General features: G+C 36.8%; 1 protein-coding gene across 12 annotated transcripts in view; it reads right to left on the reverse strand.

The window, feature by feature from the left end:
* Positions 1-27,406, reverse strand: part of LOC132105699 (glutamate receptor-interacting protein 1-like) — a 265,793-nt gene that overhangs the window by 27,052 nt on the left and 211,335 nt on the right. For 9 of the 12 annotated variants that reach the window (XM_059511015.1, XM_059511011.1, XM_059511007.1 and 6 more), the window contains 5 exons: positions 24,761-24,907; positions 19,476-19,625; positions 10,391-10,577; positions 6,647-6,792; positions 4,742-4,822 (listed from right to left, as the gene is read on the reverse strand). In XM_059511015.1, coding sequence (XP_059366998.1) covers positions 4,742-4,822; positions 6,647-6,792; positions 10,391-10,577; positions 19,476-19,625; positions 24,761-24,907 — 711 coding nt within the window. The remainder of the gene's footprint in view (positions 1-4,741; positions 4,823-6,646; positions 6,793-10,390; positions 10,578-19,475; positions 19,626-24,760; positions 24,908-27,406) is intronic. The other 3 variants (XM_059511014.1, XM_059511016.1, XM_059511019.1) reach the window with 1 other exon arrangement.

Consider the following 27,406-nt stretch of genomic DNA (forward strand, 5'->3'; position numbering starts at 1 on the left):
AGACAAGCTACATTATGACATTCAGAACGGAAGAGCGCAGCCATATTTTGTCTGCTTCCTAGTGGTACTGTGGTTGCCGCTGGTACCAGATTTGTCATAGTTTCCCCCTTTTGCTTGCACTGCTATTAGGCCTAACCATGATAAATAGCATGGCTCATTCACAGTCTCTGCACTTTGCCTGCTCATGTTGGTCTGACCAGGTGAATGCCAATCTTGACACAAGCTAAGGGTCAAACGTGAACAACTGCATGAACTAAACACTTGTTATGTGCATGCTGGCCATTGTGATCTTCTTAAGAATAAACTTTGCTTTTCTGGGCTCTAAAATTCTATTTTATTGGTTTATTCAGGCCAGGCCAGTCATGAAGTGACTTGCATGGAACATCATGAAAATTTGTAAAAATCAGATTGAAAACAAATCTTTTTCATTTTCATGTTCCAGTCCAGCAAACAGGATGTCACCAGGAGGATAAGACAAGTTAAAATTAAGGAGAAGTAAACAAGACATCTATAAATGTGTCCCACTATGGCTTTATTAGTACCTGTGAAATATGGGCCCTGCAGAGGCACAAAGCAGAAAGCCATTAAATTGCTCTGAAAGGCCACCAGAGCTCGGAAAAGCCCATATTCATAAACTGACACGTGAATAGGACAGCCTATGTCTCTCTTTCTCTCTCATTCCGAGCCATAATAGTTGACTTTCTCAGACATCCTGCTGGCCTGAGCCAAGTGGAGGCATAGTTTAGCAGAATTTCTGTGCCTATATATATATATATATATATATATATATACATACACACACACACACTGAACAAAATTTATAAATGCAACACTTTTGTTTTTGCCCCCATTTTTCATGAGCTGAAATCAAAGATCTAAGACTTTTTCTATGTACACAAAAAGCCTATTTCTCTCAAATATTGTTCACAAATCTATCTAAATCTGTGTTAGTGAGCACTTCTCCTTCGCCGAGATAATCCATCCACCTCACAGGTGTGGCATATCAAGATGCTGATTAGACAAATGATGACATGATTATTACACAGGTGTGCCTTAGGCTGACCACAATAAAAGGACACTCTAAAGCTCCAGGGGGGTCCGACAACCAGTCAGTATCTGGTGTGGCCACCATTTGACTCACACAGTGCGACACATCTCCTTCGCATAGAGTTGATCAGGTTGTTGATTGTGGCCTGTGGAATGTTGGTCCACTCCTATTCAACGGCTGTGTGAAGCTGTTGGATATTAGCAGGAACTGGAACACGCTGTCATATATGCCAATCCAGAGCATCCCAAACATGCTCAATGGGTGACATGTCCGGTGAGTATTCTGGCCATGCAAGAACTAGGATGTTTTCAGCTTCCGGAATTGTGTACAGATCCTCGCAACATGGGGCCGTGCATTATCATGCTGAAACTTGAGGTGATGGTCGTGGATGAATGGCACAACAATGGGCCTCAGGATCTCATCACGGTATCTCTGTGCATTCAAAATGCCATCAATACAAAGCACCTGTGTTCGTTGTCCATAACATACGCTTCCCCATACCATAACCCCACCACCACCATGGGCCACTCGATCCACAACATTGACATCAGCAAACCGCTCACCCACACAACACCAAACATGCTGTCTGCCATCTGCTCTGAACAGTGAAAACCGGGATTCATATGTGAAGAGAACACCTCTCCGTAGTGCCAGACACCATCGAATGTGAGCATTTGCCCACTCAAGGTGGTTACGAAAATGAACTGCAGTTAGGTCAAGACCCCGATGGGACGATGAGCATGCAGATGAGCTTCCCTGAGACGGTTTCTGACAGTTTGGGCAGAAATTCTTAGGTTATGCAAACTGATTGTTTTAATGTGTTTTAATAGTGCTTTAATTGAATGGGATTTACTCCAGTACTCTGTCTTCCTTAGTTAAAAACAAGAGTGCAAACTCCATGACTCCATGATCTCTGAATCTTAAAGGGATAATTCAGTCAATAATTACAATAATTTCATAATTTATTTATTCTTAAATAATTCCAAACCCTTATGACTCTCTTTCTTCTGTAAAATACAAATGAAGATATTTTTACGAATGTTCATGCTGCTCTTTTCCATTTAATAACTATGAATGAAGATGACTAGCTTCAAAGAGGATTCAAAAACACCAAAAGACACTTGTGTACTGTATTTTAAGTTCTCTGCAGACATTTCAATATTTTGTGAAGAACAGACCAAAAATATCAAATCTGATGATTCATTCTTCACTAATTCATTTGATACATTTTCCAGTTTTATGAATCTTAATGATTTTGATTCATTATCCAGTTCACTACACCACCCTGGCTCATTTGTTCATAAACTGGATTGATCTGATTCTTGAGGTCAACTCACTGACTCAATTTTGAGAAGGTGGTGTCACTGAATAAGATCTTGAATTTCCTCACACAAAGCTATTATACAGTTTCTATGTAATACAGAGTTATATAGACCATATGTTATACTTTAATGGCAATTGTGCATTTTTTTAAATCTTGAAAGCTCCACTCACGATTCACTGTAATTGCATGTTAAAGGAGCCATCAAACTATTCTTCATAATTTCTCTTTTCATCTTGCATAGAAGAAATAAACAGGTGAGTAAGGTGAGTAAATCAAAACTAATTTTCTTTTTCAGTTGAGCTATTATGTTTATTGATATCATGGAGTTTTTTAGAAGATGCAGTGGAAAGAGAGCCAACAGCTGAGGGCATTTTTAATGATCTGAAAAGCACAGGCACAATAGTTTGTCTGGTTCATTAAGGAAGTTTAGACAGCTGTAAAACCCACACAGAAGGTTTACTGGGAAGCGTCTGCTATTATCTTTGGACTGTGCATATCTACATAGCCAATCCTGGGAGAATTTGCCCCATCAAATTAGTAACATATGCGAGGACTTGTACACGACCAGCAAGATGATAATATACTTTCATTTAGAAAGTGTGGAGGATGACGGGAAAATTGCTTTGGATGAAAACAACTTCTTAGCTTCAGAGAGAAGCAATTACTGCTTGGTTGTTGCATGGGGGTCCACCAATGTGCTTCACGAAGACGCTTACTGGCTAATAACAGAAAGTTCGTATCATATTGCTGTAATGGGGAAAGCAGTCAATGTCACAAAACCGAGATGGGATGAGGTGATGAATCATTCTGGCTTGACAATGCGGGCGGGCATTGATGAAGCAGCTGGCAAAGGCTTTGAGTGTTTGGAGCGTGGGGTTTACGAAGCGAGCTCTGCAGAGCCCCTGACTGCAGCCAGAAACAGATTGAATTCACAGACAGATCCGTCTATAACTACCTTTCCAAAGAGTCAGGTGATCGTAAACGAATGACACAATAGGAGATTAGACATGGTATCTCCAGAGGAAGAAGGGAATGATGATGGTTGTTGTTAAGTGGTGTAGAGGACAGAGTAGGTAAAAATGCTACAATTTTAAAGGGCACAGTGTAAAACGATATGTAAAACCGATCTGTAGTTGAAAAGCCCCCAAATCCCCAAAATACATCTTTTTTCCGAAAAGCCAGACACTGGCTGCATTTGAATGCCCCCCCAAAAGATTTCAAATGCAGTTTGCTTCTCAGGCAGTTCACAAAGGTAGAAACCAGTGTTGTTATCAATAATTAAAACTACAATTATTAACAAAGACATCTTTGTTAATTGAAAAAATGCCGGAAAAAAAGTAAATTTTTTAAACGTTGCCTTAACCTCAATAGGTTTAAGATGAAGTAGTAAAATTACTAACTGAAATCAAACTAAAACTAGAAATATTTAATTTTACTTAAAAAAAATTACTGAAAAATACATTTGAAACAAAACTCCAAATATCAATAAAAATTATAATAGTACATAACACTAATAGACATTTGAAGCCTATAATATCCCACAGTCCTATGTGTGCACAGCAAATGCTTGAAAAAATGGAATTTGATACAGTGATTGAAAGAAGTGATTATAGCAAACTTCTTTTATTTCTTTTCCTATGAGCTCTTTAGTCACATTTAGATTTTTTTTGGTAATCCCTAAAGCTCACTGGAATTCATTATAGATCATTAGATGTGAGGTTGCGGTGCCCTGGGAGACCTTCATATACAAAAACACACCACACAACGCAATACACTAAACTGCCTTCAGTTCTGGATGCAGCCACTGTGACCTACAGTCTGTGCCTAGCAATTAAATCTACACTTGCAATAAATGAGAGATAATGTATAATTAGGCACTCCTTTTCATGCAGAACTTCACAAATTTAATAAACAAGCAAAAACCCTTTGAGTAAGAACATCTTTCCAGCACCATAATAAGCAACAGCTACATTATTTCTCCAGTAATAAGTCACCCAGATGTGTCTCTTTAACGTCTATGGAACTGAAACAAAGGTTAAATGTCACATATTTATATCTCAGTGATAGAAGGAGTGAAAGAGGACCCAATTGTGTAGACGTATTTCTAAATTTGTGGCCTGTATAACGCACAGAAAAATGCTGAAGGGGCAATGAAAGGAAAAAGTGGGAAATTATAACAGTCTCTCACTGTACTTACATTTCCAATCGTACTTTTGGCAGATCCTTGTATCCACAGCAAATTCATTCAAGGTTTTTCTAGCCTTAACATGCACCATTAAATACAATTCACACCTGGACTGAAGGTCAAGGAGCTCAAGCAAAGACAGCCTTATTAATATGCATAAGACTACTGAGGGAAGAATACGTACAGCTGATGGTGATGCCCAGCTCCACACCTGGCTTCTTTGGTAGCTTCACATGGAAGGTTCCACTGCTTGGGATAACCGATTCTGGATGAGATAAGGACCGAAATACAAAAAGGTCAATTTTCAGATGCAAGTCCATATCATCATCATGTAGTTTTGATAATTGTGAACTTATAGACCATTGCGATTCAGGTGAATGGCCAAACTGACACTTATTAAAGGGTTAGTTCACCTCTAAATGATAGTTCGGTCATCATTTATTCACACACATGTTGTTCCAAACCTTTTTTTTGTGGAATACAAAATGAAAGGTTTAGTAGAATTTCCAAGCTGTTTTTTCAATTCAGCGAACATGTGAGGACCATCGTGGTTTTCATTGCATGGAAAAGAGTAGCTTTTACCTGCTTTGTGTTCACATGCAAGAAAGCAAGCAGAGTAAATGGCACCAGAACATTCATTTTTTGGGGTGAACCATCTCTTTAAAGTGACAGGTGTTTAAAATTTAGTCTTTCTTTCAGGCAGAGATGTAGACAATCTTTCTGACAGAAGCCCAGAAAGCTCAGTCTGGGATAGAGGGGAGGAAAAGAAAATCTCCATAAAATATGTCCTTCTCCTCTGGGCAGTGAGTCAGAATCAAAAAGAATGACAGAAGTGTCAGAACGCTCAAAGAAAGAAAACGCACTGCTCTCCAGGGCACATATTTCACATAACGACCTCTGCTCTTGAAATGATCATGCAGTAATTCAAACCAACTCATTTCATCCAAATCAACAAAAGTGTCTTTTAAAACAACCACTTGGTCTGAGCGATAAAGAATATTGTACAAGCAAAAACATGGTAAATCTGTTTTCCTTCCAGCACTTCCTTTCAAAAGCAAATGTGATAAATCATTTACATTTTATTGGATTGCACAGAAAACTGACATTCAGTTTTCAGACTTCGTCACAGAATGTAAGCAAGTGGGTTTTGCAATAATGGTAAGTTCATGTCATGCCAAAAATATGACAAATATACAGTAAGTTCCTAAATTGAATTAACTAGTGTGTTACATAAAATTAGAGGCTGTTAAGTTTTTAATGTTTTTAAAAGAAGTCTCATGCTCAACAACAAAGATTCAGTAATAAACTGTAATATTGTGAAATATTATTACAATTCAAAATAATGTTTTTCTAATTGAATATCTTCTAAAATGCAATTATTTCCTGTAATGGCAAAGCTGAATTTTCAGCATCATTTCTTTTCTTTTCATTTCAGCTTTTAATTTCAGATGATGCTTCAGAAATCATTGTATTATGCTGATTTGGTGCTCAAGAATAGATAATAAATAGAAAGTGCAAAAAATAACAGTATTTATGTCAAACATTATTATGATTTTTTTCTTTGGTTAATGGACAGGAGGCGGTCTGTGTGCTAGTGCCGGGAGGCTGTTACTACCCTTGAAGTCGTTAAAAAACACAGTTTAAAATATTCTTGATAAGCGAAATACAAGAAACTAATTAAATATCAAACCAAATTAAACAAAACAAAACACTAGGATGACAAGCTAATTACAGCGTGTCTCAAGGACTACAGACATTCCACGCGGCCCAAACTGATTACGCTGCCAAAGCCCAGCACGAGATGGAAAAATGAGAGAATGTGTAGTGGATTTTTTTAGATGAAAGTAAATAAAGAGTATTTTCATGCGGATGTCCATCCGGAAATAGTACCTATTAAATCACGGGCATGTGTCTTGCAGCACTAATCATTTCTATGCATCACACACATTCCAGATGGTTGGGCTTTCAGAATTATGGCATAACTTTTAAAAAGAAAAAAGAAAAACTGTAGAACAAATGCGGGATGTGGCCAGATGGATCTTTCATCCCTAAACAGGTTTGGAATTGATGAATCGGTACGTGTCCCCACCTGCTACGTCAAACTCAATCTCTAGTGTGACTTTGCTGGTGATGCTGGAGTCCCTCAGCAGCTGATTGGTCTCCTCCAGCGTGCTGTCCTCAGTGGGGATGCCGTTTATTGACAGGATGCGGTCGCCAATCTGCAGCATGCCACACCTGTGCACAAAGTGCAGATTTAGCACACCATTCCTCTTACACTGGCCAACAGATTAGCTGTGCTGAATGAATAGAATAAAAATAATGGACTGGCATAGAGGGAGACAAAAAGAGGTGGTGGGACCCAGGAAATATCTCGCACTGACCAGCCAACCACTTATATTATGCCAGCTGGCACCATTAATTAGACATTAGTAAGTGGATGTGACACTTTAGCCAAAAATACAAATGTCCTCTTAGCTCAAGGTCAGAGTAAAAGCACTTTTTAATAGCTGAGGGAACGAAAACTCTTTATTGAAATCCAAAATGGCTTTTTAGTCAAAAATTGCTTTTACTTTCACTGGTAAAAACACCTGGAAAGCTGGTCACCATAAGGCATATGCTTAGTTTTGGATGCTGGTGTCCAGCATGGGCTGCTAGCATCACCACCAACAAAATACAAGGATCAATAGCATTTGATGATTTTAGAGCTACGTTGTAGGAAAATATGGACTTTAGATACTTTTTTGTTATTTTTAGAGCTCAACAGCCCTGTTACAGTATAGAAACAGGTTCAGCTGAAATTAATCAATCACATTTTTTTTTTTACATTAAATAAAAACAGTGGTGTGTGTGTGTATATATATATATATATATATATATATATATATATATATATATATATATATATATATATATATATAAATAACACACACACACACACTAAAAATGTGGGATCAGTAAGATTTTTTACATTTTTTACATATTTTTATTTTATTTTTTACAAGTTTATTGTGCTCAAGGCTGTATTTATTTTATTACAAATACAGAAAAAAAAAGTTATTTTGTGAAATATTATTACAATTTAAAATAACAGTTTCTATTTTAATATACTTTAAAATATAATTTATTTCTGTGACTTCAAAGCTGAATTTTCAGTTACATTACATAACATAACTTCAGTGTACATACATGATCCTTCAGAAATCATTCTAATATGCTTACTTCCTCGTGTTAATTTCTATTCCTCTATGATTCCTCTACCCCGGCCTGCTGGCTATTGGAAAAAACTTGATTCAGTAATCTCTCAATATATTTGGAATGGTAAACGCCCCCGAATTAAATTATCTACTCTACATCGTAACAGGTCAGATGGTGGCTGGTCATTTCCTAATTTTAAATTATACGCTGATTCCTTTACTTTTCGTGCACTGTCAGCCTGGTTTAAACCAAATGTGTCAACCTCATGGTGGGCTATTGAAGAATCTCTTATTTCTCCACACAGTATAGAACATTTGGTTTTTGCTGGTGTCTCACTCAGACAATGTAAACTTCATTTTGGCCCTATCATAACACATTTTATCTCTACTTGGAGAATGGTGACCAGGAAGACAGAGTCAAACTTGAGGTGGCATCGTCAGTCACCCTTGTTTCATAATAATAACTTTTTATCAGGCAAAAACCCATTTTACTGTCCACAATGGATTAAATGTAAAGTAACTTCCTTTGGTGACATTTTTGACGACAAAGGTCTGAAATCATTTCAAGATATAAAGACTCTTTTTAATCTACCAGGTACCTCCTTTTTCATGTATCTTCACATTAGGTCGGCACTTCGCGCGTATGTAGTTCCCTGGGATGCACAATTGCCTGTACATCCCTTGCGAAAAGTTATTCTCCCCACTGATAATTCTATTATTTCTGCTTCAGCTATTTACTCTTTTCTCCTCAAACAAACATATAAACCATTATCCATAACAACTATCTGGTCTAAGGACATCAGTGGTGACTTACAAACTTTATTTTCTGATCAAATCTGGGAGACAATCATATCATCCTCAAAAAATCCAAATCATCAGATGATCCATTGGAAATTATTACACAGACTCTATCTGTCACCTTTAAAATGTTTCTATATGCATGTGTCACCTTCCCCAAATTGCAATTTATGTCCACAAGGGGTACTCGGTAGATATTTACATTTTTTTTGGGAATGCTCTGCACTTTCTTCTTTCTGGTCTCAGCTTGCTCATGATATAGCATTCCTATTAGAAAAGGATGTGGTTTTGGAACTTACTTTTAGCTGCTCTTACTGCTGCAAAAAAAATGTTAGTTAGTTGCTGGGTTCCTCTCCATTCAATGACCAGACATGTATGGGGCTTATCTTTGCTTGACATTGTTTCTATGGAACTATCTACAGCTCGTATTCATGGAGCAACGAAAAAACTTTGAAAACCTGGAGTGTTATCTTTGACATTGTTAAATCTTTTGTAATCTTCTTTTTGATGTATAATTTATTTTGAATTTGTGTATAATCTGATTTAGTTGGTTATCTGTTTATTTATTTTTTAATTTTTTGTGCTTGAGTATTGCACTTTGAACTTTTTGCCACTGCAGTGTCTTGTTTCTCTCGGCACAGTGTGGGTCTGCCTGGTGGGTTGGTGGGTGGGGGGTATGGCCGCAGTCTAGATTGGTGTCTCATATTTTGTATTGTACTGAAATGTCTGCTTAATAAAAACAATTGTTCACAAAAAAAGAAATTCTAATGGGCTGATTTATTATCAATGTAAGTAAGTGTTTTTTTCAGCTTTGATCGCAGAAATCAATTATATTTTAAACTATATTAAAACAGAAAAACAATATTAGAAATTATATATATATATATATATATATATATATATATATATATATATATAATTATATAGTATAATATAGAATATATTGTATATTATAATATATTATTTTGTAAATTACTGTAACAATCCATTATTTATTCTTTTCTATTCTATTCTACTCTGATAATATAAATTTTTTTATATTGTCTCCAAAAAAGCTCTAATGAATCTGTGAAATGTTTTTGTGAAGCTTTAAAATGAAGAATAAATCACAAATTAATTCAGTAAAACAGATTGCACAGTTTGCTGCAAAGTAAATAAACAGCCACAGCAAAAGCTACATTGTTTAAAAAAGCTATATTGTCTTCCCACCACTGAAAAATGTAGCTACATTGGCAGTATCTCATCGCTTGTTCCCCAACTCCGCTAGGTCTTTATCAAATCACCAACATTAGAAGGTTTATGTCCATCACTGCAATTACAACTTCAACTGGCAGCGAGTCATCCCTGTTGCTTAGGTCAGTAATTACAGTGAAGTTGGGATGTAAATCCACCTCAGTCGACGAGTAAGTTCATTTGGATGACAGCTGAGGCTCTGCTGCTCGGGTAATTAAAGTCAAGTGCTTTGCTCTATTACGTAACGTCGTAGTCAATCATAGCCCAAGCAGGCTGGAAATCAGATCGTCATGGCCAGGCAGTTATATATCATGTGTGATCATCGCATTATATCATGGAAGAAGATGTGGCTTTGCGGAGGACAAGTGAATGGTGCAGTGATGTAATAACTGTGGGCTTTGGGATGTGTTCAGATAATCAAAATTAGAATCGAGATTAAATATTCAAGATTCCCAAAGGAAAGTTCACACTTCTCTGATAATGCAAACAATTAAGCCATGCCGAGTGCTCCAATCTGAGGAGGGATATCTGTAATATTAAAACCCAGAGTTTGAACTAGGTCAAGTGAGGTACTGGAGATGAATAAAAATGGTGTTAGGAGATCTTACCGCTCCGCTGGGCTGTCGGGGTCTATGTAAGCAATGAGCGGCGGAGAGGACAGGGTTTCCGTGGCAAAGACTCCTCCCTGAAGCTGGATCCCAAAGCCCATGATGGAGTCGCTGATGAGGGTCACCTCTGTTGTTTCTGTGTGGACCACCTGACCAGCAAGTCCTACCGTACTGGAAGCCAGAGACACTAGAGGAATGAACAACAGAGGACAACAGGGTCACAAACAGCAGAACGTTGATTTCTGGGGCCCAAAAGTACCCTCTCTGCTCATTTTTACTATATAAAAAGAGCAGCTTGAACATTCTACTAAACTTCTCCTTTGGCCATCAACATAAGGACAATAAAAAGTCACACAGGTTTGATAAATCAACCAAATTTAAGTGAACATTCCTTTTAAATGTTTCAAACAGCTCTTCTGTATGCACCTCGGAGCAACTTTTCACAGAATAAAAGGCTTTCAGCCATGTGAGTCTTTGCAGTGACTGAGCTGGATTTGTGCCCTCGCTGCAGATAATAATTTAATATGCGCACTACTATCTTTTGGGCCAACTAGGTGTGCTTAGAAATAAGAAAAGACACTTTGATATAGAGCTAGTGTATTATATCGAAAATCAGACCACAGGGATTTGGGAAAACTCTTTCAGTAGATGGTACAAATTATGAGGTTATTCCAACTTCCTTATCTTACGAGTCTGGATCTGAAATCACTTTATTATACAGTACTTAAAAATAGTGTTGTCAATATATATATATAAAAATGTGATAGCAATATTAAAACTGAATATACATTTAAATTAACAAATTAAATTGTTTCCACCAGTATTATTTCTGACTGCTACCTCTCTTATTTTTATTTTATTTATTTCAAGTTTTTGTCATTTTATGTTAGGCCAGTTTTTATTAGTTTGTTTATATATTTTTTTATATATATGATATATATATATAATTTTTATATATTTTTAACACTGCTATCAGTAAGCTGATAATTATTTTTATGTTACAGCAGGTAACCAATTAATAGCAAAAATTAAAATTCTATTTTATTTTGTGAATTACATTAGTAAATTTCATAAGTCAATTAAAAATATAATAAAAATACAACGACACAAAGGCACCATTATAATGTGCATTATGAAAAATGAATATTAATTCTGACATTTGCAAGCGTTTTTAAAAGTGAACTTTCAAATACTATAAAACAGAAAAGACATGCATGCAATATCAACTGATAATGTTAACTAAAAAAAATTGTGCATATCTTATCTATATCTATTAGAAATCCAAACAAGCCTGTGAAAACAGATAAACCCTGTTGTTTTCACCACACTGACTGAGAGTGTTTAAACCAGCTTACCGAAAAGCACACAGGCACATAAGCATAACCAATGTGATTTATACACCGCGCTGCCCTCCATTTACAATTGTCTATATCAATCAAGTCTCATGGGATACATCTCAATTGTTACTGGGCGGCAAAAGAGCCAATTTTGCCCAAGCTTACTGACGACATGTTTGTTCGCACTGTGTGCTTTCAAAAAGGCCAGTGAAAATGCGCTCTGACACTGAACGCCCATGACACCCTTGACTGACCAAGCTTAAACCGTCATCCCAAGCACCAGGCAGCACAGACGGCAGCCAAGAGGTCTATTTCCCCATAGACACGTACGGAAATCTGCCTCCGGGTTATCGACCGGCGCCAAACCAGGTCTGCCGTATTTTTAAAGAGCCTGTTATACTCGCTGGATCGCTCTACTGTGACTGGAGAGTGAGTCTATGCGAGATTGATGACCCTGCTCACGGGCTAGATTTACCACACCAGACACCTTTATTGTTTTAAATGTGGTGACCTTTCCTTTTTTATTGGGTGTGAGGAATGGGAAAGGGAGGTTAAGGTGACACAGATGAGGACAGGACGCCTCTTGGATGCAGAAACTCTTTTAGGGACAGGTCTGCAGTGCACATCGATCAAATGATAAGGAAAATGATACTGACTGGTCTTTTTGTGTATGGCTCATGGGCCGCAGACTGCGAATTGACCCGACAGGTCTTTGTGTGCTTCGGAGTCTTGCTTCGCGAGGCGATTCGGTTAAGTGGTGTCTTCCGTATGTGGTAGACTTCAAAGGCTCTGACAGGCAAGGAGGCACCTGAGGGGTCATCGTCGACACATCTCAAAGAATCGCCAGCCAGCTGTCTCTCTCTAGCTCATTCGCTTCCTTCTCCTCCTCCTTCCTGCGAGAAATCTTCATTTCTGCTTCCCACAGACCAGTGAGTCAGCAGTAACTCAAAATCCTTAGAATGAGTCAGAAGAGTTTTGAAACATCTTTTCTTCGCCAGAGAGCAGATTTGGGCAGTTCTAGTAAAGTTGGAAAATGCACCTCTGATCTCAAAACCCTCGAGGTGCGTCATTTCTTCGGTCAGCAGGATCTGTTCTAAGCTCTCTCTCTTTATATACTGTATCTATATATATATATGGACATATACCGCTGTTCTTTATATACTGTATCTATATATATATATATATGGACATACACTGCTGTTCAAAAGTCTGGGGTCAGTAAGATATACATTTAAAAAACAATTAATGTGTTTATTCATCAAGGAAGCATTAAATTGATTACAAGTGACATTAAAAGACATTTTAGCAAAGTATCACGGTTTCAAAAAAAAAAAATGCTGGAAATTCAGGTTTAGCATCACAGAATTAAAAGGAAGAAAAAAAAGTAAGAAATGCATATGGGTCAGAAATATAAAAGAATTAAAATAACTGTATTGAGAAAAAGGTTATTTTGAACCCCTTTGTGCATTCTAAGGTTAAAACCATGCTTATGTGATATCTCTGTGTGAATACTTTTCATGCATGGGTCAAAGCGTTGCACGAGTTGTGTGTGATGAAACCTTGAGTTACATAAAAGGAACTTGGGAAGAAGAGTCTCTCAAAACTGTGTATGCCGTAGCCTGACCTGTGTCTTGCAGAAGATACCAGGAACCTTAATATCCTCAACACTGTCCTTTAATATTTAATCCTTTAATCTTATTTTACACTAGCAGAACATATTAGCACCTCAACTGACAACTGCATGGAAATCATAAACGAGGACTGTAGGCATTAGCCAACAATTAAATTATGCTAATATTCTCCTGGTGAGAAGACACGGTGCTAGTTCGGTCACAGTACATTAAACGCAGAGCGGTTTGTTCCGGACCACAGAAACACAGAGGGGAACTTTAAAATTAGCATGACACCACCTCCAACAGACGTAAACGAGATTTAGAAAAGGCATCAGTGAAAGCTTTTTAGAGTATCCCCAGCAGGAGAAGAGGAGTCAACAGACTGAATGTGTCTGTTTATGGGGCGTGTGGACAAGACAGATAGTTTCCCCTCACATTCACCGCTTCATTGACTCTGTGTTTGATCTTGCAGTAGACATTTTCCACAAATGGGAACAAAATTTTTCTTGCCTTTTTTTTTTTTTCACAAACAGTGAGTGATAGGAGGTGCTTATAAATGTATATAATTATATTTTCAGTTTTTCCTCGGTGTTTGTATATTTCTAGCAATAAAAAAAGAACCAGGAGAGAACAAAATATATGATATATCCATTTCACAGGGTAAAATCCCAAGTGGGTAAAATGGACATTTATATTATTAAAGTGATTAATTATTAAATATTAGATTTACATTTTATATTAATAATAAATATAAATGTATATAAACAGTTAAATATTAATTATTTCATTAATATTATATTAAAATACAGTATTAAACAATAGTACAAAAAATGGACAAAATGAACAATAAAAAAGTGTGTATAAATACATGAATAATAAAACATTTAACAATTAGATTGTGAACAAAATTCCCATTTTAAGGGTAAAATATATGATTTTTAGAACTAGCAACTTTTCATGCTAGGCTAATTTTATTTCAGATAACAGTTTATCTAATAGGTCTCACAACAAAATACATGGCATTTGTCCATCTAATGCTTTACAAAAAGTAACAGGAGACTGAATTGTACTAGTAAAAAGCACAGTGGGAAATGGCAGCAAGTTTTGTGACCTTCTGTGCTATCGCTCAGTGTGAGGAGATGGCTTGGCATCTCATCTAGACGTGTCATTGCTGTCTGATGGGTGACTTTGCAGCATGCATCTCCCTCCCTCCCTCCGTATCTCTCTCTCTCTCTCTCTCTCTCTCTCAGATGTGTCGAACAGTGTCTGTGAGCTTTATTCTGTCCCTGTGAGCCAGTGACAGTAAAGGCCTCAGGAGGGACTTTTAACAAACCAATGCCATTTTGTATGCTAGAAGACGTCACTCAAGCAAAGGCCGGGAATGCTGAATCAGCAGCACAGCATTCAGTGAACCCATCCTCACTCATTTGACTTTGCGCTATAGGCTGTCAGAACAGATCCTGGGCAATGGGACTCCATGATTCGACTGCCACAGCTCTGTGAAGAGATCTCTGGACAGTGAAATCAAGGTGCTATGCAAATAGGGCTCATTTGGAGCATCAATGAAGTTAATCAAGCTTTAATTAAAACTTTCAATTTGGGCCAGTGAGGCAATGAACAATATGCTGCCCTCTGAGCTCCACAGCAGTAGGTTGAAACAAGGTGATTGCTGATAAGCTGCTTACATTCATTAGCATTTTTGGACAATTATTTATTTAAATTTGATACGATTTCAAGCATTTTTGTAAAAAGTCATGAAAACACGATCTTAAAAAACAAGTCAAGCATGTCCAAATCAGTGTTGAGTTATTTTATTAATTATAGAGTCTTATAGCCCCCCCCCTCATATTTTGAATTCATTTATTTTAGATTTTCAGTTTTAACTTTAGTATATGTTTTTCCATATTAGCTCTTTTTGCTTTTATTTATAATTTTGTTTTTTAAGGTTTCATCAAAAAAAAAAAAAAAAAAAGATTTAAAATACTTAATATATAATTATTTAAACAAATTTATATTATACAATAATTATTATATATATATATATATACATGTTAAATCTCATCCAAATATCTCATCCAATATGTTTAATCTCATCCAAAATAAGATTTTGTTTACATACTGTTTATAATGATGGTATGTACAGGTCTATGTGTAGGTTATCAGAATCTGCAAACAGTATAATTTTAACACTTATGAACTCGGCACTAAGTTCAGTCAGCCTTTTTTTCAAATATCTGGAATCATTGGCATTTTAGTACACAGGTAAATATGTGATACATTACATATATATATAATCAGGTTGGATGGGGACCATTGGTTGACAGCCAATTTCAGTTCTCTCTAGAGATATTCAATAGGGTTCAAGTCATGGCTCTGGCTAGGCCACTCTGGAACATTTACAGAGTTGTCCCTAAGCCACTCCTATGTTGCCTTGGTTATGTGCTTAGGGTTATTGTCCTGTTGGAAGGTGAACCGTCTGCCCAGTCTGAGGTTCTGAATGCTCTGGAATAGGTACTATGTATCTCTGTATTTTGGTGCATTGAGCTTTTCTTCTACTCTGATGAGTCCCTCAGTTCCTGCCGCTGAAAAACAGCCCCACAGCACGAGGCTGCTACCAGCACACTTTACTTTTGGGATGGTACTCTGCAGGTGATGAGCAGAGCTGGTTTCCTGCTCAGAATTGAGGTTAATCAGACCATATAATCTTGTTTCTCAGAGTTTGAGGGTCCTTTAGGTTCTGTTTTGCAAATTCCAAGTGTTTGTTTATGTGTCTTCACTAAGGAGAGGATTGAGTTTGGCCACTCTGTCATAAAGCCCAGATCAGTGGAGTGTTGCAGTGATGTTTGTCCTTCTGTAGGTTTCTCCAATCTGCATATATGGTCATGGAGCTCAACTAGACTGACCATCATCAGTCTTCTTGGTCACCAGTCTAGACAAGGCCCTTCTCCATCAATTGCTCAGTTTGGCTGGGCAACCAGCTTTGGAAGAGTCCTGGTTGTGCCAAACATCTTTCATTTGAGAATTATAGAAACCACTGTGCTCTTGGGAACCTTCAGTGCAGCAGAATTTTTTTTCAGCCTACCTCAGATTTGTGCCTCGATACAATCGTGTCTCTGAGCTCTACAGGCAGTTCCTTTGACCTCATGGCTTGGTTTTCGTTCTGATATGCATTATCAGCTGTGAGGCCTTTAATAGAGAGCCTTTCCAAATCATGTCCTATCGATTTAATTTACCACAGATGGACTCCACTCAAGGTGTAGAAACATCTCGGCAATGATCAAGAGAAATGGGAGGCACATGAGCCATCGGATCTAAACAATCATAGTCTCAGGCTGCAAAATAAAAAAAAAAAACAAAAAAAAAAACACACAATTTTTAGATAGTCTGAATACTTTCTGAATGCACTTATATATTATTTGCCTTTTTAATGGCGAATATTGTCTATTATGCTATGATATGATCATCACCGTGCTGCTCTGACTAAGCGTGTTTCATGAGTTAAGAGTAAAATCATAGCTGAGGAAAGACTCAATACAGCTATCACAGCCATCATGAAATCATTTTTCTAAACAAACAGCGTCACTAAGGGGCCATGCACATGCTCATGGCAGTTAAACTAGAATAAATTTGTGTAATAGATGAGATGCTCTGTTTCTGTGCAGCAGGTGTATTAGCCAAACACAAGCGGTGAGCAACGCGGTAGGAGAAGCTATTAACCGTGACATTCAGAACAAGTGCAGCCTAGTCATAGTAAATTAAACATTTCAAAGCCAGATAAAAAATGGACAGTTAAATTAGCGAAAGTGTTTTGCCATTTTAAAAGAACGTCTCAAATCCCAGTTAAATGAGATAACTAAGCAAGGCCTTTGTTAGGGGATTTCACATCTGTGGTGCTAGGAAAACCTCGCTATGTTTGTTCGAACAATATAAAATGTCAACCTCTGGCTCAACCACTAACATAATTTCAGGACAAGTGAGATGAGGCATTAGAAATGCTTTGGAGATCTGTTTGCAAACAATCATTATTGTAATTCTAATGGTGCCACAGTGTTATTTTATTATTATTTCTATACTTTCAGGAGAAAACGTTGGCATGTTGAATGTAAACAACGCTGATTACGTTCTTGGGAATGCGCACACATGCGTCATGGTACTCTCCAAAATGTTGGAAGATAATTTGGGGAGAAGAACTGTTGAATAAATTATGTTATTTTGGATTTCTTTGCACACAAAAAGTATTGTCGTAGCTTCGCAAAATTGAAGTTGAGCCATTGACGTCACATGGACAGTTTAACCGATGTCCTTGCTACATTTCTGTGTCTGAAAACACTGCAGTTGCGTTGCTTTCTATGCAGGGTCAGAGAGCTCTCAGATTTCATAAATAATATCTTAATTTGTGTTCTGAATATAAACAAAGGTCTTATAGGTTACTAACAACATGAGGGTGAGTAATTAATATCAGAATTTTGGTTTTGAGGTGAATTATCAAATTAAACCTGCATCGCATGTATTTAATTGATTCGTTGCGTTTGTGAATTCAATAGCATTATGCTTTATTATGGTTTTTAAATAGGATTTATATATCATGCAGCCTTGGACAATGGTCTTATAATGCATTTCATGGATTCTCATCCATGGAATGTGCCACTTTTGGTATTTTGCCGGTTACTCGACACAGGCAAAATGCAACTGAGATTGAGTACTCGAATTGAATTAAGGAATCTCGACAGCCCTATCATATTAATCATTAATATCTTAATTTTATTTTTAGATTAGGTTTTCTACAGCAAACCAAACTCCACTTCATCTAACATTTACAGCAAATAACCAAGCAGCAACGAAAAACAAATTTAAAAACAAGTCTGCTACTAAAAGTTAGCGTGAACGCGGTCAGCAGTGTGGGCAGCTGATTAACCATTTTTTCAGTGCCAACGTTTGTTTATTGGTCCTGTTGATGAAGCCCACAGATAACAGCCCTACATGGTATGAAAGCATGGTTGGGTAATTATCTCCGGCAGAGGCGGTGACGGCGACGCTGCTCGGTTGAGGGATATGAAATATCTTTCAGGATCTAATTACTGGGTAGCCAGAGGTGTAATTTCCCTCTTTCGCTTGGCGTCTTCAGATATGGGAAGAGAATGCTGAATGTTTTCACTTCAGGTAAGTGCTATCACACTCGATGATCTTATTCAGATTCAGAGCCCAGCCATGGAGAGGAAGGGCAGGAAGGATAGGAACCATGTGCAAGAGGTCTGAATGCCGCCTCAATGCATTTATGTTGGAGTTTTATTGCTTTTGTTGATTTCAGCGGCTTGACCAAGCTTCTCTTCGAACAATTGCATGTGCTTAGCATAATTTATAAAGGTTTGTTTCTGAATTATCATGGGCGGTACTTTCAACCTCCTGACTTCTGTTTTGCACAAAGAATGGCAAAGGCAGATATAATAATTCGAAAGCTAATATTAAAGTCAGGTCCAGTCTTGCATGGAGGTGCTGATACATTACAGAAGTTTTACAGGAAATCAATAACCAAGCCCTTTTCTGTTTACTTCAGCCATTCTGATAAAAACGAAAGGTTTTAAAAAAATGAATCAAAGTAGAACTAGGAGAAGACTGATGGTAAATCTGTAGTAGAGAGGATAAAAACCTACGAAGAACATCTACTTATTCAATGTACAATAGCGAGCCAAAGAAGGTCTTTGGCTCGCTTTGTGGTATTAGTAAGATGGCATGACAAGGTAAAAATAGTACTTTCAAATGTGTTTCAAGACCCTTTTCCATCCAGTTGCATTCCATAAAGCTATTCGAAAAGAATGCATCTAACTGCATGTGAAATTTTCAAGTTTTAAAAAGGATGCAGAAGCACCATAAAAGCATCATAGAAGTGGTCCATACAATGGACTTTGTGAGGAATTCGAATCGAATTGAAGTAGCTATTCAAAGTTATCGTTTATTGACCTTACGTTCATCTCGTCATCTCATTTTAATAAAAAAAAAAGCTAGTAAGTTACTTTAACTAAGAATGAGGCCTCTTTTTTAATTGTGTGGAATGTTTCATACTTGATCAATAATAATAAAAAAAAGATTGATCCCTATTAGATATCAGAACATTCAACATGGCTGCATCAAACGTACTTGAGCTCTTGTAGTCTTTCTTCTTTAGTTTGCGTCTCATCATGGTGCCGCGGGGACTTGTGGGATACATGGTGCGTGGCAGCGTGTTCATGTTGAGTGAGCTCAGACTGTAGGCACTCATGGAAGTGGGAGAGAAGGATGAACCCAGAGCTGTGTAAGAAAAAGAGAGAGAAATGTTTAGCAAAACTCATTATCAACTCTCAGTGACTCATTTCAAAGCCTCATATATTTAGTATATAAAGTTCAATTTTGCTTGGTTGAATGCTTATATTTTATATTTTTACCTCATTTAAAAAAACAATTTGAGTGGAAATCCAACAAACTTCATGATGTCATAGTATTTGGTATGTCTTTCTTTTGCTTTACTGGAGCTGCATGATCTTGATCTGTAGCATGATATGAGATATGAACAACATCTGACCACCTGTACAAATTCATATGATCAATCTTAAAAATGTACCTAGATTGGTCACTTAGAACCTATTCGTTTTATGTTTTAACCATGTTTAAATCCCATATTTTCAACTGAACTTTCGAACCTCACTGTATCTTAACGTTTTCTTACAACAGGAGCAGGAAACGAAAGCCACAGTGTGTCATCAGTCGAGGAGATGCACAAAACAACTCATTAAAGTGCTACAGACTGTGCCCTCGTCTTTGACACTGTGTGAACGGAGGTAAGTCTTCATCAAAGCACATCTCTAAAAATACTCCCTGATGCCTAAAAGCCACTTCTTATCACAGAACAACGACTAAGAACCAAATCACAGTTCATACTGACCAGATCAAAAGAGCTTCTAAGCCATTTTTAGCACTTGGAAAAAATAAATAAATAATAATAATAATAATAATAATTCCCCACTGACAGATTGTTACTACTCCAAAAAAAAAAAAAAAAAAAAAGATTTTTTTGGCTGGGACCCTGGCGATACTAAAACCATGGCGGGAGTCTTATTTTTACAGTTTGTGTGGTCTTGGCACATGAAAGGACATTCTGCTTTCCTCTCTCTTTAAAAAAAAAAAAAAAAACCATTAAACCATGTACAGCTTTAAGAGCATAATGAGACCTTCTGGTCCACTTGTGTATTGTATAGGATAAGCTCTTCTTAATCCAAACATCAAGGAGTAAATGTCCAGCAAATGCAGCCTAATTTGTCTTGAGGGAAAAAGAAAACAGGGTAATACAACAACTCTCATGGGGTTTTGCTCTTTCACGCAAATCAATGACACATCTTCTAGAGATAGAAAAAGCCTTTGAACTTCCATAACCAAGGGGGGTTTATAATCCAGCAATAAAAAAGGAGACTGTGACTAAAAAGTATTGATGGAATGACAGTAAAGTATGTGAAGCCACCAGCACTGAAGTACCCGCGGCTTTTTTACAACCCTCCTGAATGGAGAATCTGAGACATGACTGTGAAGGTGAGAAAAGGTGCTGCAAGAGATTTTAGCAGTGTTGCTAACTTAAAAAATTCAATTATATGTGTGATATAAGTGAAAAGCAATTCAGACACTCGAGGTTTAAAGGTTGCTGTACCATTAGGGCTGTCAAAAAAAAAAAAAAAATTATATATATATATATATATATATATATATATTAGGGCTGTCAAAATTAACGCGTTAACACAAATTAATTTTAACTGCACTAATTTTATTAATGTGCGATTAACGTCAGCATGCATTTTCTGTTTGATTTCGGTTTAAGCAATTATGTTGCTTCTCTAATTCTACATGCAAGTATAACTGAAATCACAGCAAAGCTATTGTCTTTATCTTATGTGTGATTATTATTTGATTTCATCAGACGACGGTTATAATGCAGGATTTTTGTGCAGATAAACATTTTGGAAGGAAGAGCTATGTAGTCTTAATGGATCGCGTTTCAGTCACTATTTCATATTCATTCCGTTGTCTGACAACAGAAAGAGGTAAAATATATAAATGAAAATATTTTTATTGAGAATTTAGCTGCATCAAAATACAGTATCTGGGCACAGAGAGGCAAACTAATTAAATAATAAATGTACATTTTGCATGTTCAGAAGAAGTGAGCTGCCCTATCCTGCAAATAATGTAAACAACAAGCTTGTGTAAGTAAATTGCTCATGGTAGTAATGGGAACCTGGTACTGTATGTCTATGTTCTTTTTTCCATGTGTCTAATAGACATTAAATAAGTTCTTAAAAAAAAAAAACATCTATGACTTTTGAAAGATTCTCTATATTGACTATGGTTTCACTCTTCAATACCACGACTTAGGTGCCCTTAAGCAAGGAATTGAACCCCCAACTGCTCCCCGGGCGCCGCAGCATAAATGGCTGCCCACTGCTCCGGGTGTGTGCTCACAGTGTGTGTGTGTGTTCACTGCTCTGTGTGTGTGCATTTCGGATGGGTTAAATGCAGAGCACAAATTCTGAGTATGGGTCACCATACTTGGCTGAATGTCACTTCACTTTCACTTTCACTTTCACTAATAATAATCATGCATTTGCATAAAGCATCCATATTTGTCCATACCCTTGTTGATTATAGTATTCAAAACTTAAAAAGTAATAATTTTAAATACATTTAGAACAGATAAAGAGGTGTGATTAAGTTGCGATTAATCATGATTTAAAGGGTTAGTTCACCTGAGAATGAAAATTCGTCCATCTTCTACTCACCCTCGAAGCATCGTAGGTGTCTGTGACTTTCTTCTTTCAGAATAATCCAATCGGAGTTGTATGAAAAATTGTTCTTGCTCTTCCAAGCCTTTCAATGGGGGTGAGCAGGTGTTTGTTGTCAACAGTTCAGAAGATGTGAAATAAAGTGCGCGCATCTGTAACAAGATGTCCCTCACACGGCTCCGGGGGGTGATTAAAGGCCCCCTGTAGTGAATCCACACGTTTTTCTAAGATAAATATCCAGATTTCAAACGCAACAAAACTTTTTTTCTAACTTCTGCTGACTGTGGGGATTCGGAAGATGAGCAGGCGGATGTCGTAGTATGTCAGTGATGCATGGTTAGTGATGAGTGTGGTGAGAGAACAAAAAATGCTGGTCGTGAAGTAGAAGCACAAAACAAGGATTTGTAAGGAAAAACATCAGAGGATTTTGAAATAAGCCAGGAGGAGACTGGTTTTCCTTTGCTAAAGTAAGGAAACTTTGTGTCCTTTGCTCCTATACTTCCCAGGGCACGCACACACGACACACACATCTTTTGTCTTCCGACTGCACGTTTTCCATGTCCCACAGTTAGCAGAAGTGAGAAAAACTTTTATTACTTTTGAAATCTGGGTATTTATTTAAAAACGCATGGATTCGTTAAAGGGGGGGGTTTATTCACCCTCCAGAGCCGTGTGAGGGAAGTTTTATTACAGATGAGCGACAATAAACATTTGCTTACTCCCATTGAAAGGCTTTGTAAGAGCAAGAACAATATTTAATATGAATCTTGATTGGATTATTCTGAAAGGAGGAAGAAGTGTGAGTAGAAAATGGACAAATTACATATATATACATATATCATTTTATTAGATTTATTATACGTTTAATATTTTTTTTTTTACAAATTTTTACAATTTTTTTTTTTTAATATCCATTGAAAATATACATTCATATAAAAAACAGCAAACAAACACTAGGCAGCCCTAGTCGTAAGTTATTTATTTAATAAATAGATACAAAGTATAATAATTACTAAAAATATTTAAATGTAAATAATGCAAAATAATGTAAAAAAATCTAACAAATATTTTAAAACAGAAAAATAAAAAAAAAATTATTTAAGTTTATACACTTACAGTACTATTACTCTAAAATTTTGTAAAAAACAGCATGTTGTCTTAATAGAATGAGATTATAATATGACTTTATCAAAAAGTATAAATGGGTCTTTATAAATAAAATAATATGGCTATTATATTTTAATAAAGAAGTTCTGCCACTGCTCACTTACATAAAGGTAAACTTTGTCGCTTTCACAAACAGTCTGTTATGTTTCCTCTAATCGCCAGCTTTCACTGAAAATGAACAACTTCCAGTTTCTTTAATGCTACAAACCATTGTCAGTGTAAACGAACAAGCACAGGTCATCTCTAACAGTCTCACAATGCCCTTGAAATGCTCAGAGCGCCAACAAAAGAGATCGAAAAAGCCCTGATGGAAAAGCATGACCTAAGACATAAATGAGAAGTGCTTTTGTGGCAAGTGACAATCTTCCCATCTTATCAGCCAATTAGACAGGGAAACTAAGACCTTGGGATATCAATTAGCATTGACTACATGTCCCAGAATGTACTTGAGACTTTGAAGTCCACCCATGACCGCACAGGGATAAAACGGTCCGGTCACATTGCAAGAATCTCAATAGTGCAAAATCACTTCCTTAACAAGGATTATGTTGCATATCCCCAAAAGTATGGCATCACAAAATTGTCTTCTGTCACTGTGTATCTTCTGAACAACAAAAACCACACAAGTCTCCATGAATGGCTCAGCGCTTGTCTGGCTTCATACAGCGACTCTGAGCTTTTCCGTAATGTGCTCTCGCCTCTGGTAGAATAGAGCTCAGCTCCACCCACAGATGGAGAATAAAGGCCAGATGTAATACGAAGGAAGAGAGCAGCAGAGAGAGAAAAACAGACTTTAGCCCCAGCATAGTTTAGAGACAAGGAAACAGCCAGGGAACAAATTAGTTCTGCTCTGTTTCCAAAGAGATCAAATAAAACACACTTAAAAAAGACAAAAACAGACTTATCAAATAAAGCACAAAGGAGACAATCGAACGAATGCAGTCCTGTATTGCATATCACATTCCGGTGGACGCAAGGTTGTGGGTTCGATTCCCCAAAAATGTATGACTTAAAGTGATTAAAAAAACATTTGTGTGTGTTACTTTGGTTGAAGTTGCTTTGGAAAATAAAATAAATAATAATAAATGTAAAAAATAAAATAAAATAAAGAAAAAACAATGAAGAAGATGAAAGACATTATTTTAAAATAATGACTACACTAAGTACATCCTGTATTTTTTCTTTATTTTATTACTTAAGCTGAGTATAAGATAACTTTACATCTTTCATCTTCATCAGTAGTTACTGAATCTGGCCGTTTTTTTTTTTTGCTCATGTGGCATTAAATATCCAAATCTCAGTGAAAATATACGAGACTATGAGTTTTTATTAAACAATGATAAAGCCAACACCCATAAAATAATGGAATAAATCGGTTTATCAGTGATATTAAATGAGAAACCAGGAGTGAAACAAGAGGATGAGGATGAAGGAGAAGGGAAGGAACATTACGGGGGTTGTTTGAAGAGGTTTTTTGCTTGGTCTGGCTGCGGGACTGGTCGGGGTGGTAGGTGTTATAGTGTTGATAGGGAAGGAAGTTGCTGTTGTTGTTGGTTCCAGATTCCCAGGGCAATGGCCGGTTACTCCTCTGCACCTTGACTGACCACACGGAGAGGAGAGAGAGAGAGGGAGGACGTGAGCAGGAAGAAACATACAACACCACACAAATGCCAGTGTACAACAGATAAAACATACAAGGAGAGACATTTTTAAGGCTTTTCAAACTGCAATTAACCACGGAGCAAAACTATTATGGTTAAAAATGACCCTAGTTCAACACCGTTATTTTAACGAAAGGTTATTTTGTCTGCTTTGTGATTTGCCTTTCTTCATAAAGTATAAAATTGGACAAAAACAAGCACAAGTAAAACAAAACATACCAAATATTTGTTGCAGGGATAGTTAACTAAAATGTGAAAGGTTATGTTGTTCCAAACCTGTATGAATTGAAGGAAAAGTTTTTTTTTAATTGGCCAAATTAGACCTTTAAGATATTTTCTAGGTTGAAACAGGCAATGTCATAAATAATATAGATTTTACCATAAGCACAGATATGGACAAAAGACAAGCAGAAGTTATTAATATTATTAATAATAATAATAATAATAATAATAATAGGGAAAAAGTTCATTAAAATATAAAAAAATGTTTGTTGGTCTAAACTTACGGAGCCCTGCACATGCCATGCAAGAAAAAATAAATAAAATGTACTAAATGTACTAAAATGTGTACACGATTACGATTTAATTCCCTCGATTTGCTAAATCACGCACACAATTTACTAATTCGTTCTCTTGATTTATAAATCGTGTGCATGATTTAGCAAATCGAGGGAACGAATTAGTAAATCATACACACGATTTAGCCTACTATTTTTTTCCTGCATGCCATTTGCGGGGCTCCGTGTAAACCTGTATGACTTTTTCTGTATAACACAAATGAAAAATGTTTTTACCATTAAAAAAATTAATGGGTCCACAAATACATAAAATAAAATAAAATAAAATGGAATTTTATTAGGAATGTTTTAGGAATGTTCTAGGTTGAAGCAACCAGTGTCCAAATAAATGTAAACCTCACCAAAAATGGACCTGCAAGACTTTCGGACTTTCATATTGGACAAGCAGACTGACAATATCTTCAGTAGCATGCACAAAGAATCAAAAAACAGGTCTTAAATAACCAACAGCTAGTGCCCCCCTCAAAGCGTCGGACACCGGCATTGATCATTTTCTATTTTGGCTCCTTTCTGTTACACAGTTAATTTTAGCAGTATGTTTACTGTGCTTTTAAACACACAAGCACACAGGCTGGAGAGAGAGATTACAAAAGCAATCTGAGAGAGAAGAGAGGAAAACTAGAGGGCAGAGGCGATTAGACAGGAAAGAGAGTCGGTGAGAGGTGAAGGAGGTGTGTGTTTTTGTGTGAGTCAGGAGACCAGGGATCCATCATCACGATAGCATCAAACAGCAGCACAGGGTTGAAAGACAGTGAAGAATCCATTGAGACCGTAGGTAATCAGGCCTGAACAGATGAGAGCCATTACTTCTACAATTATGTGTGTGTGGGAAATAAAGAGAGAGATTATTCATGAATCATAAAGAGAAGAGGGGCAAATGAAAATATGATGGCTGTGTTTGCAGGCATTAATGTAGAATCTCTATACCAAGTGCATCAAGAAATGGAAATAATCATGATTAATCTCAAAATCTTCTCAAATCAATTTCAACTTAAGTTCTGATGCACTTCATTTATAATATATTTGAATATGTAACTATACCAGGGCTGTCAACTATTAAAATATTTACAAACATATAATCAATTGATCAAATAATCAAAATAACAATTACACACACACACAACCAGTCATCACAGGAATTAATTATCTGTAAATATATTACAACTGTTATTTTAATTGCAATAATATTTCAAAATATTACTGTTTCGATTTTGAGACTTTTTAAAATCATAAAAACAATCAGGGTAGTACTATATGTAGATTTTAGTCATGTATTGTAAACTTTTCCAATGTTATTTTGTACAAATTATCAACCACATCATACATGTATAGTCTATAGTATGTATAATATACACTCTGTAGTGTGCACTTGCAAAATATGCTACAACAAACTACATGCACATGGTAGTCCAGCGAACAGATTGTGTTCAGTGTTTGCAACAGAAACAAGCAGGGATTGGCCTGAAGGGATACTATTTGTTTTCTCATCAGTAGATTCAGATGTTTTCTGTGACACACACACTGCTGCCCATGGAAACCCACCAAACCGATGTTGTGAATGCATGAGTATGCGGTGACAAGGTAGAATGCGTCTATGTGCTTCATACGTGTGTTGAGGTGTCAGCCAGCTGTCTGGTGCTGCGACGTTTCCGGCATTAGCCAGCTGTCTGTAGTTTCATAGCGGCTGACATTTAGACGTGTGTTAGTGTTGAACGCTTCACTGACCTAAATCTGCTTGAGCTGAGGAAATAGACTACACGTCTGCGTGTGTGTGAACTGCATTGTGGACATGCCTCTGCATAGTAATGCCAGAAGCCTGACATGCCAGTAGATGTTTGAGGCTCTTCACAGGAATCAGG

This window comes from Carassius carassius, chromosome 26 (genome assembly GCF_963082965.1).
Source record: "Carassius carassius chromosome 26, fCarCar2.1, whole genome shotgun sequence".
Lineage (NCBI taxonomy): Eukaryota > Metazoa > Chordata > Actinopteri > Cypriniformes > Cyprinidae > Carassius > Carassius carassius.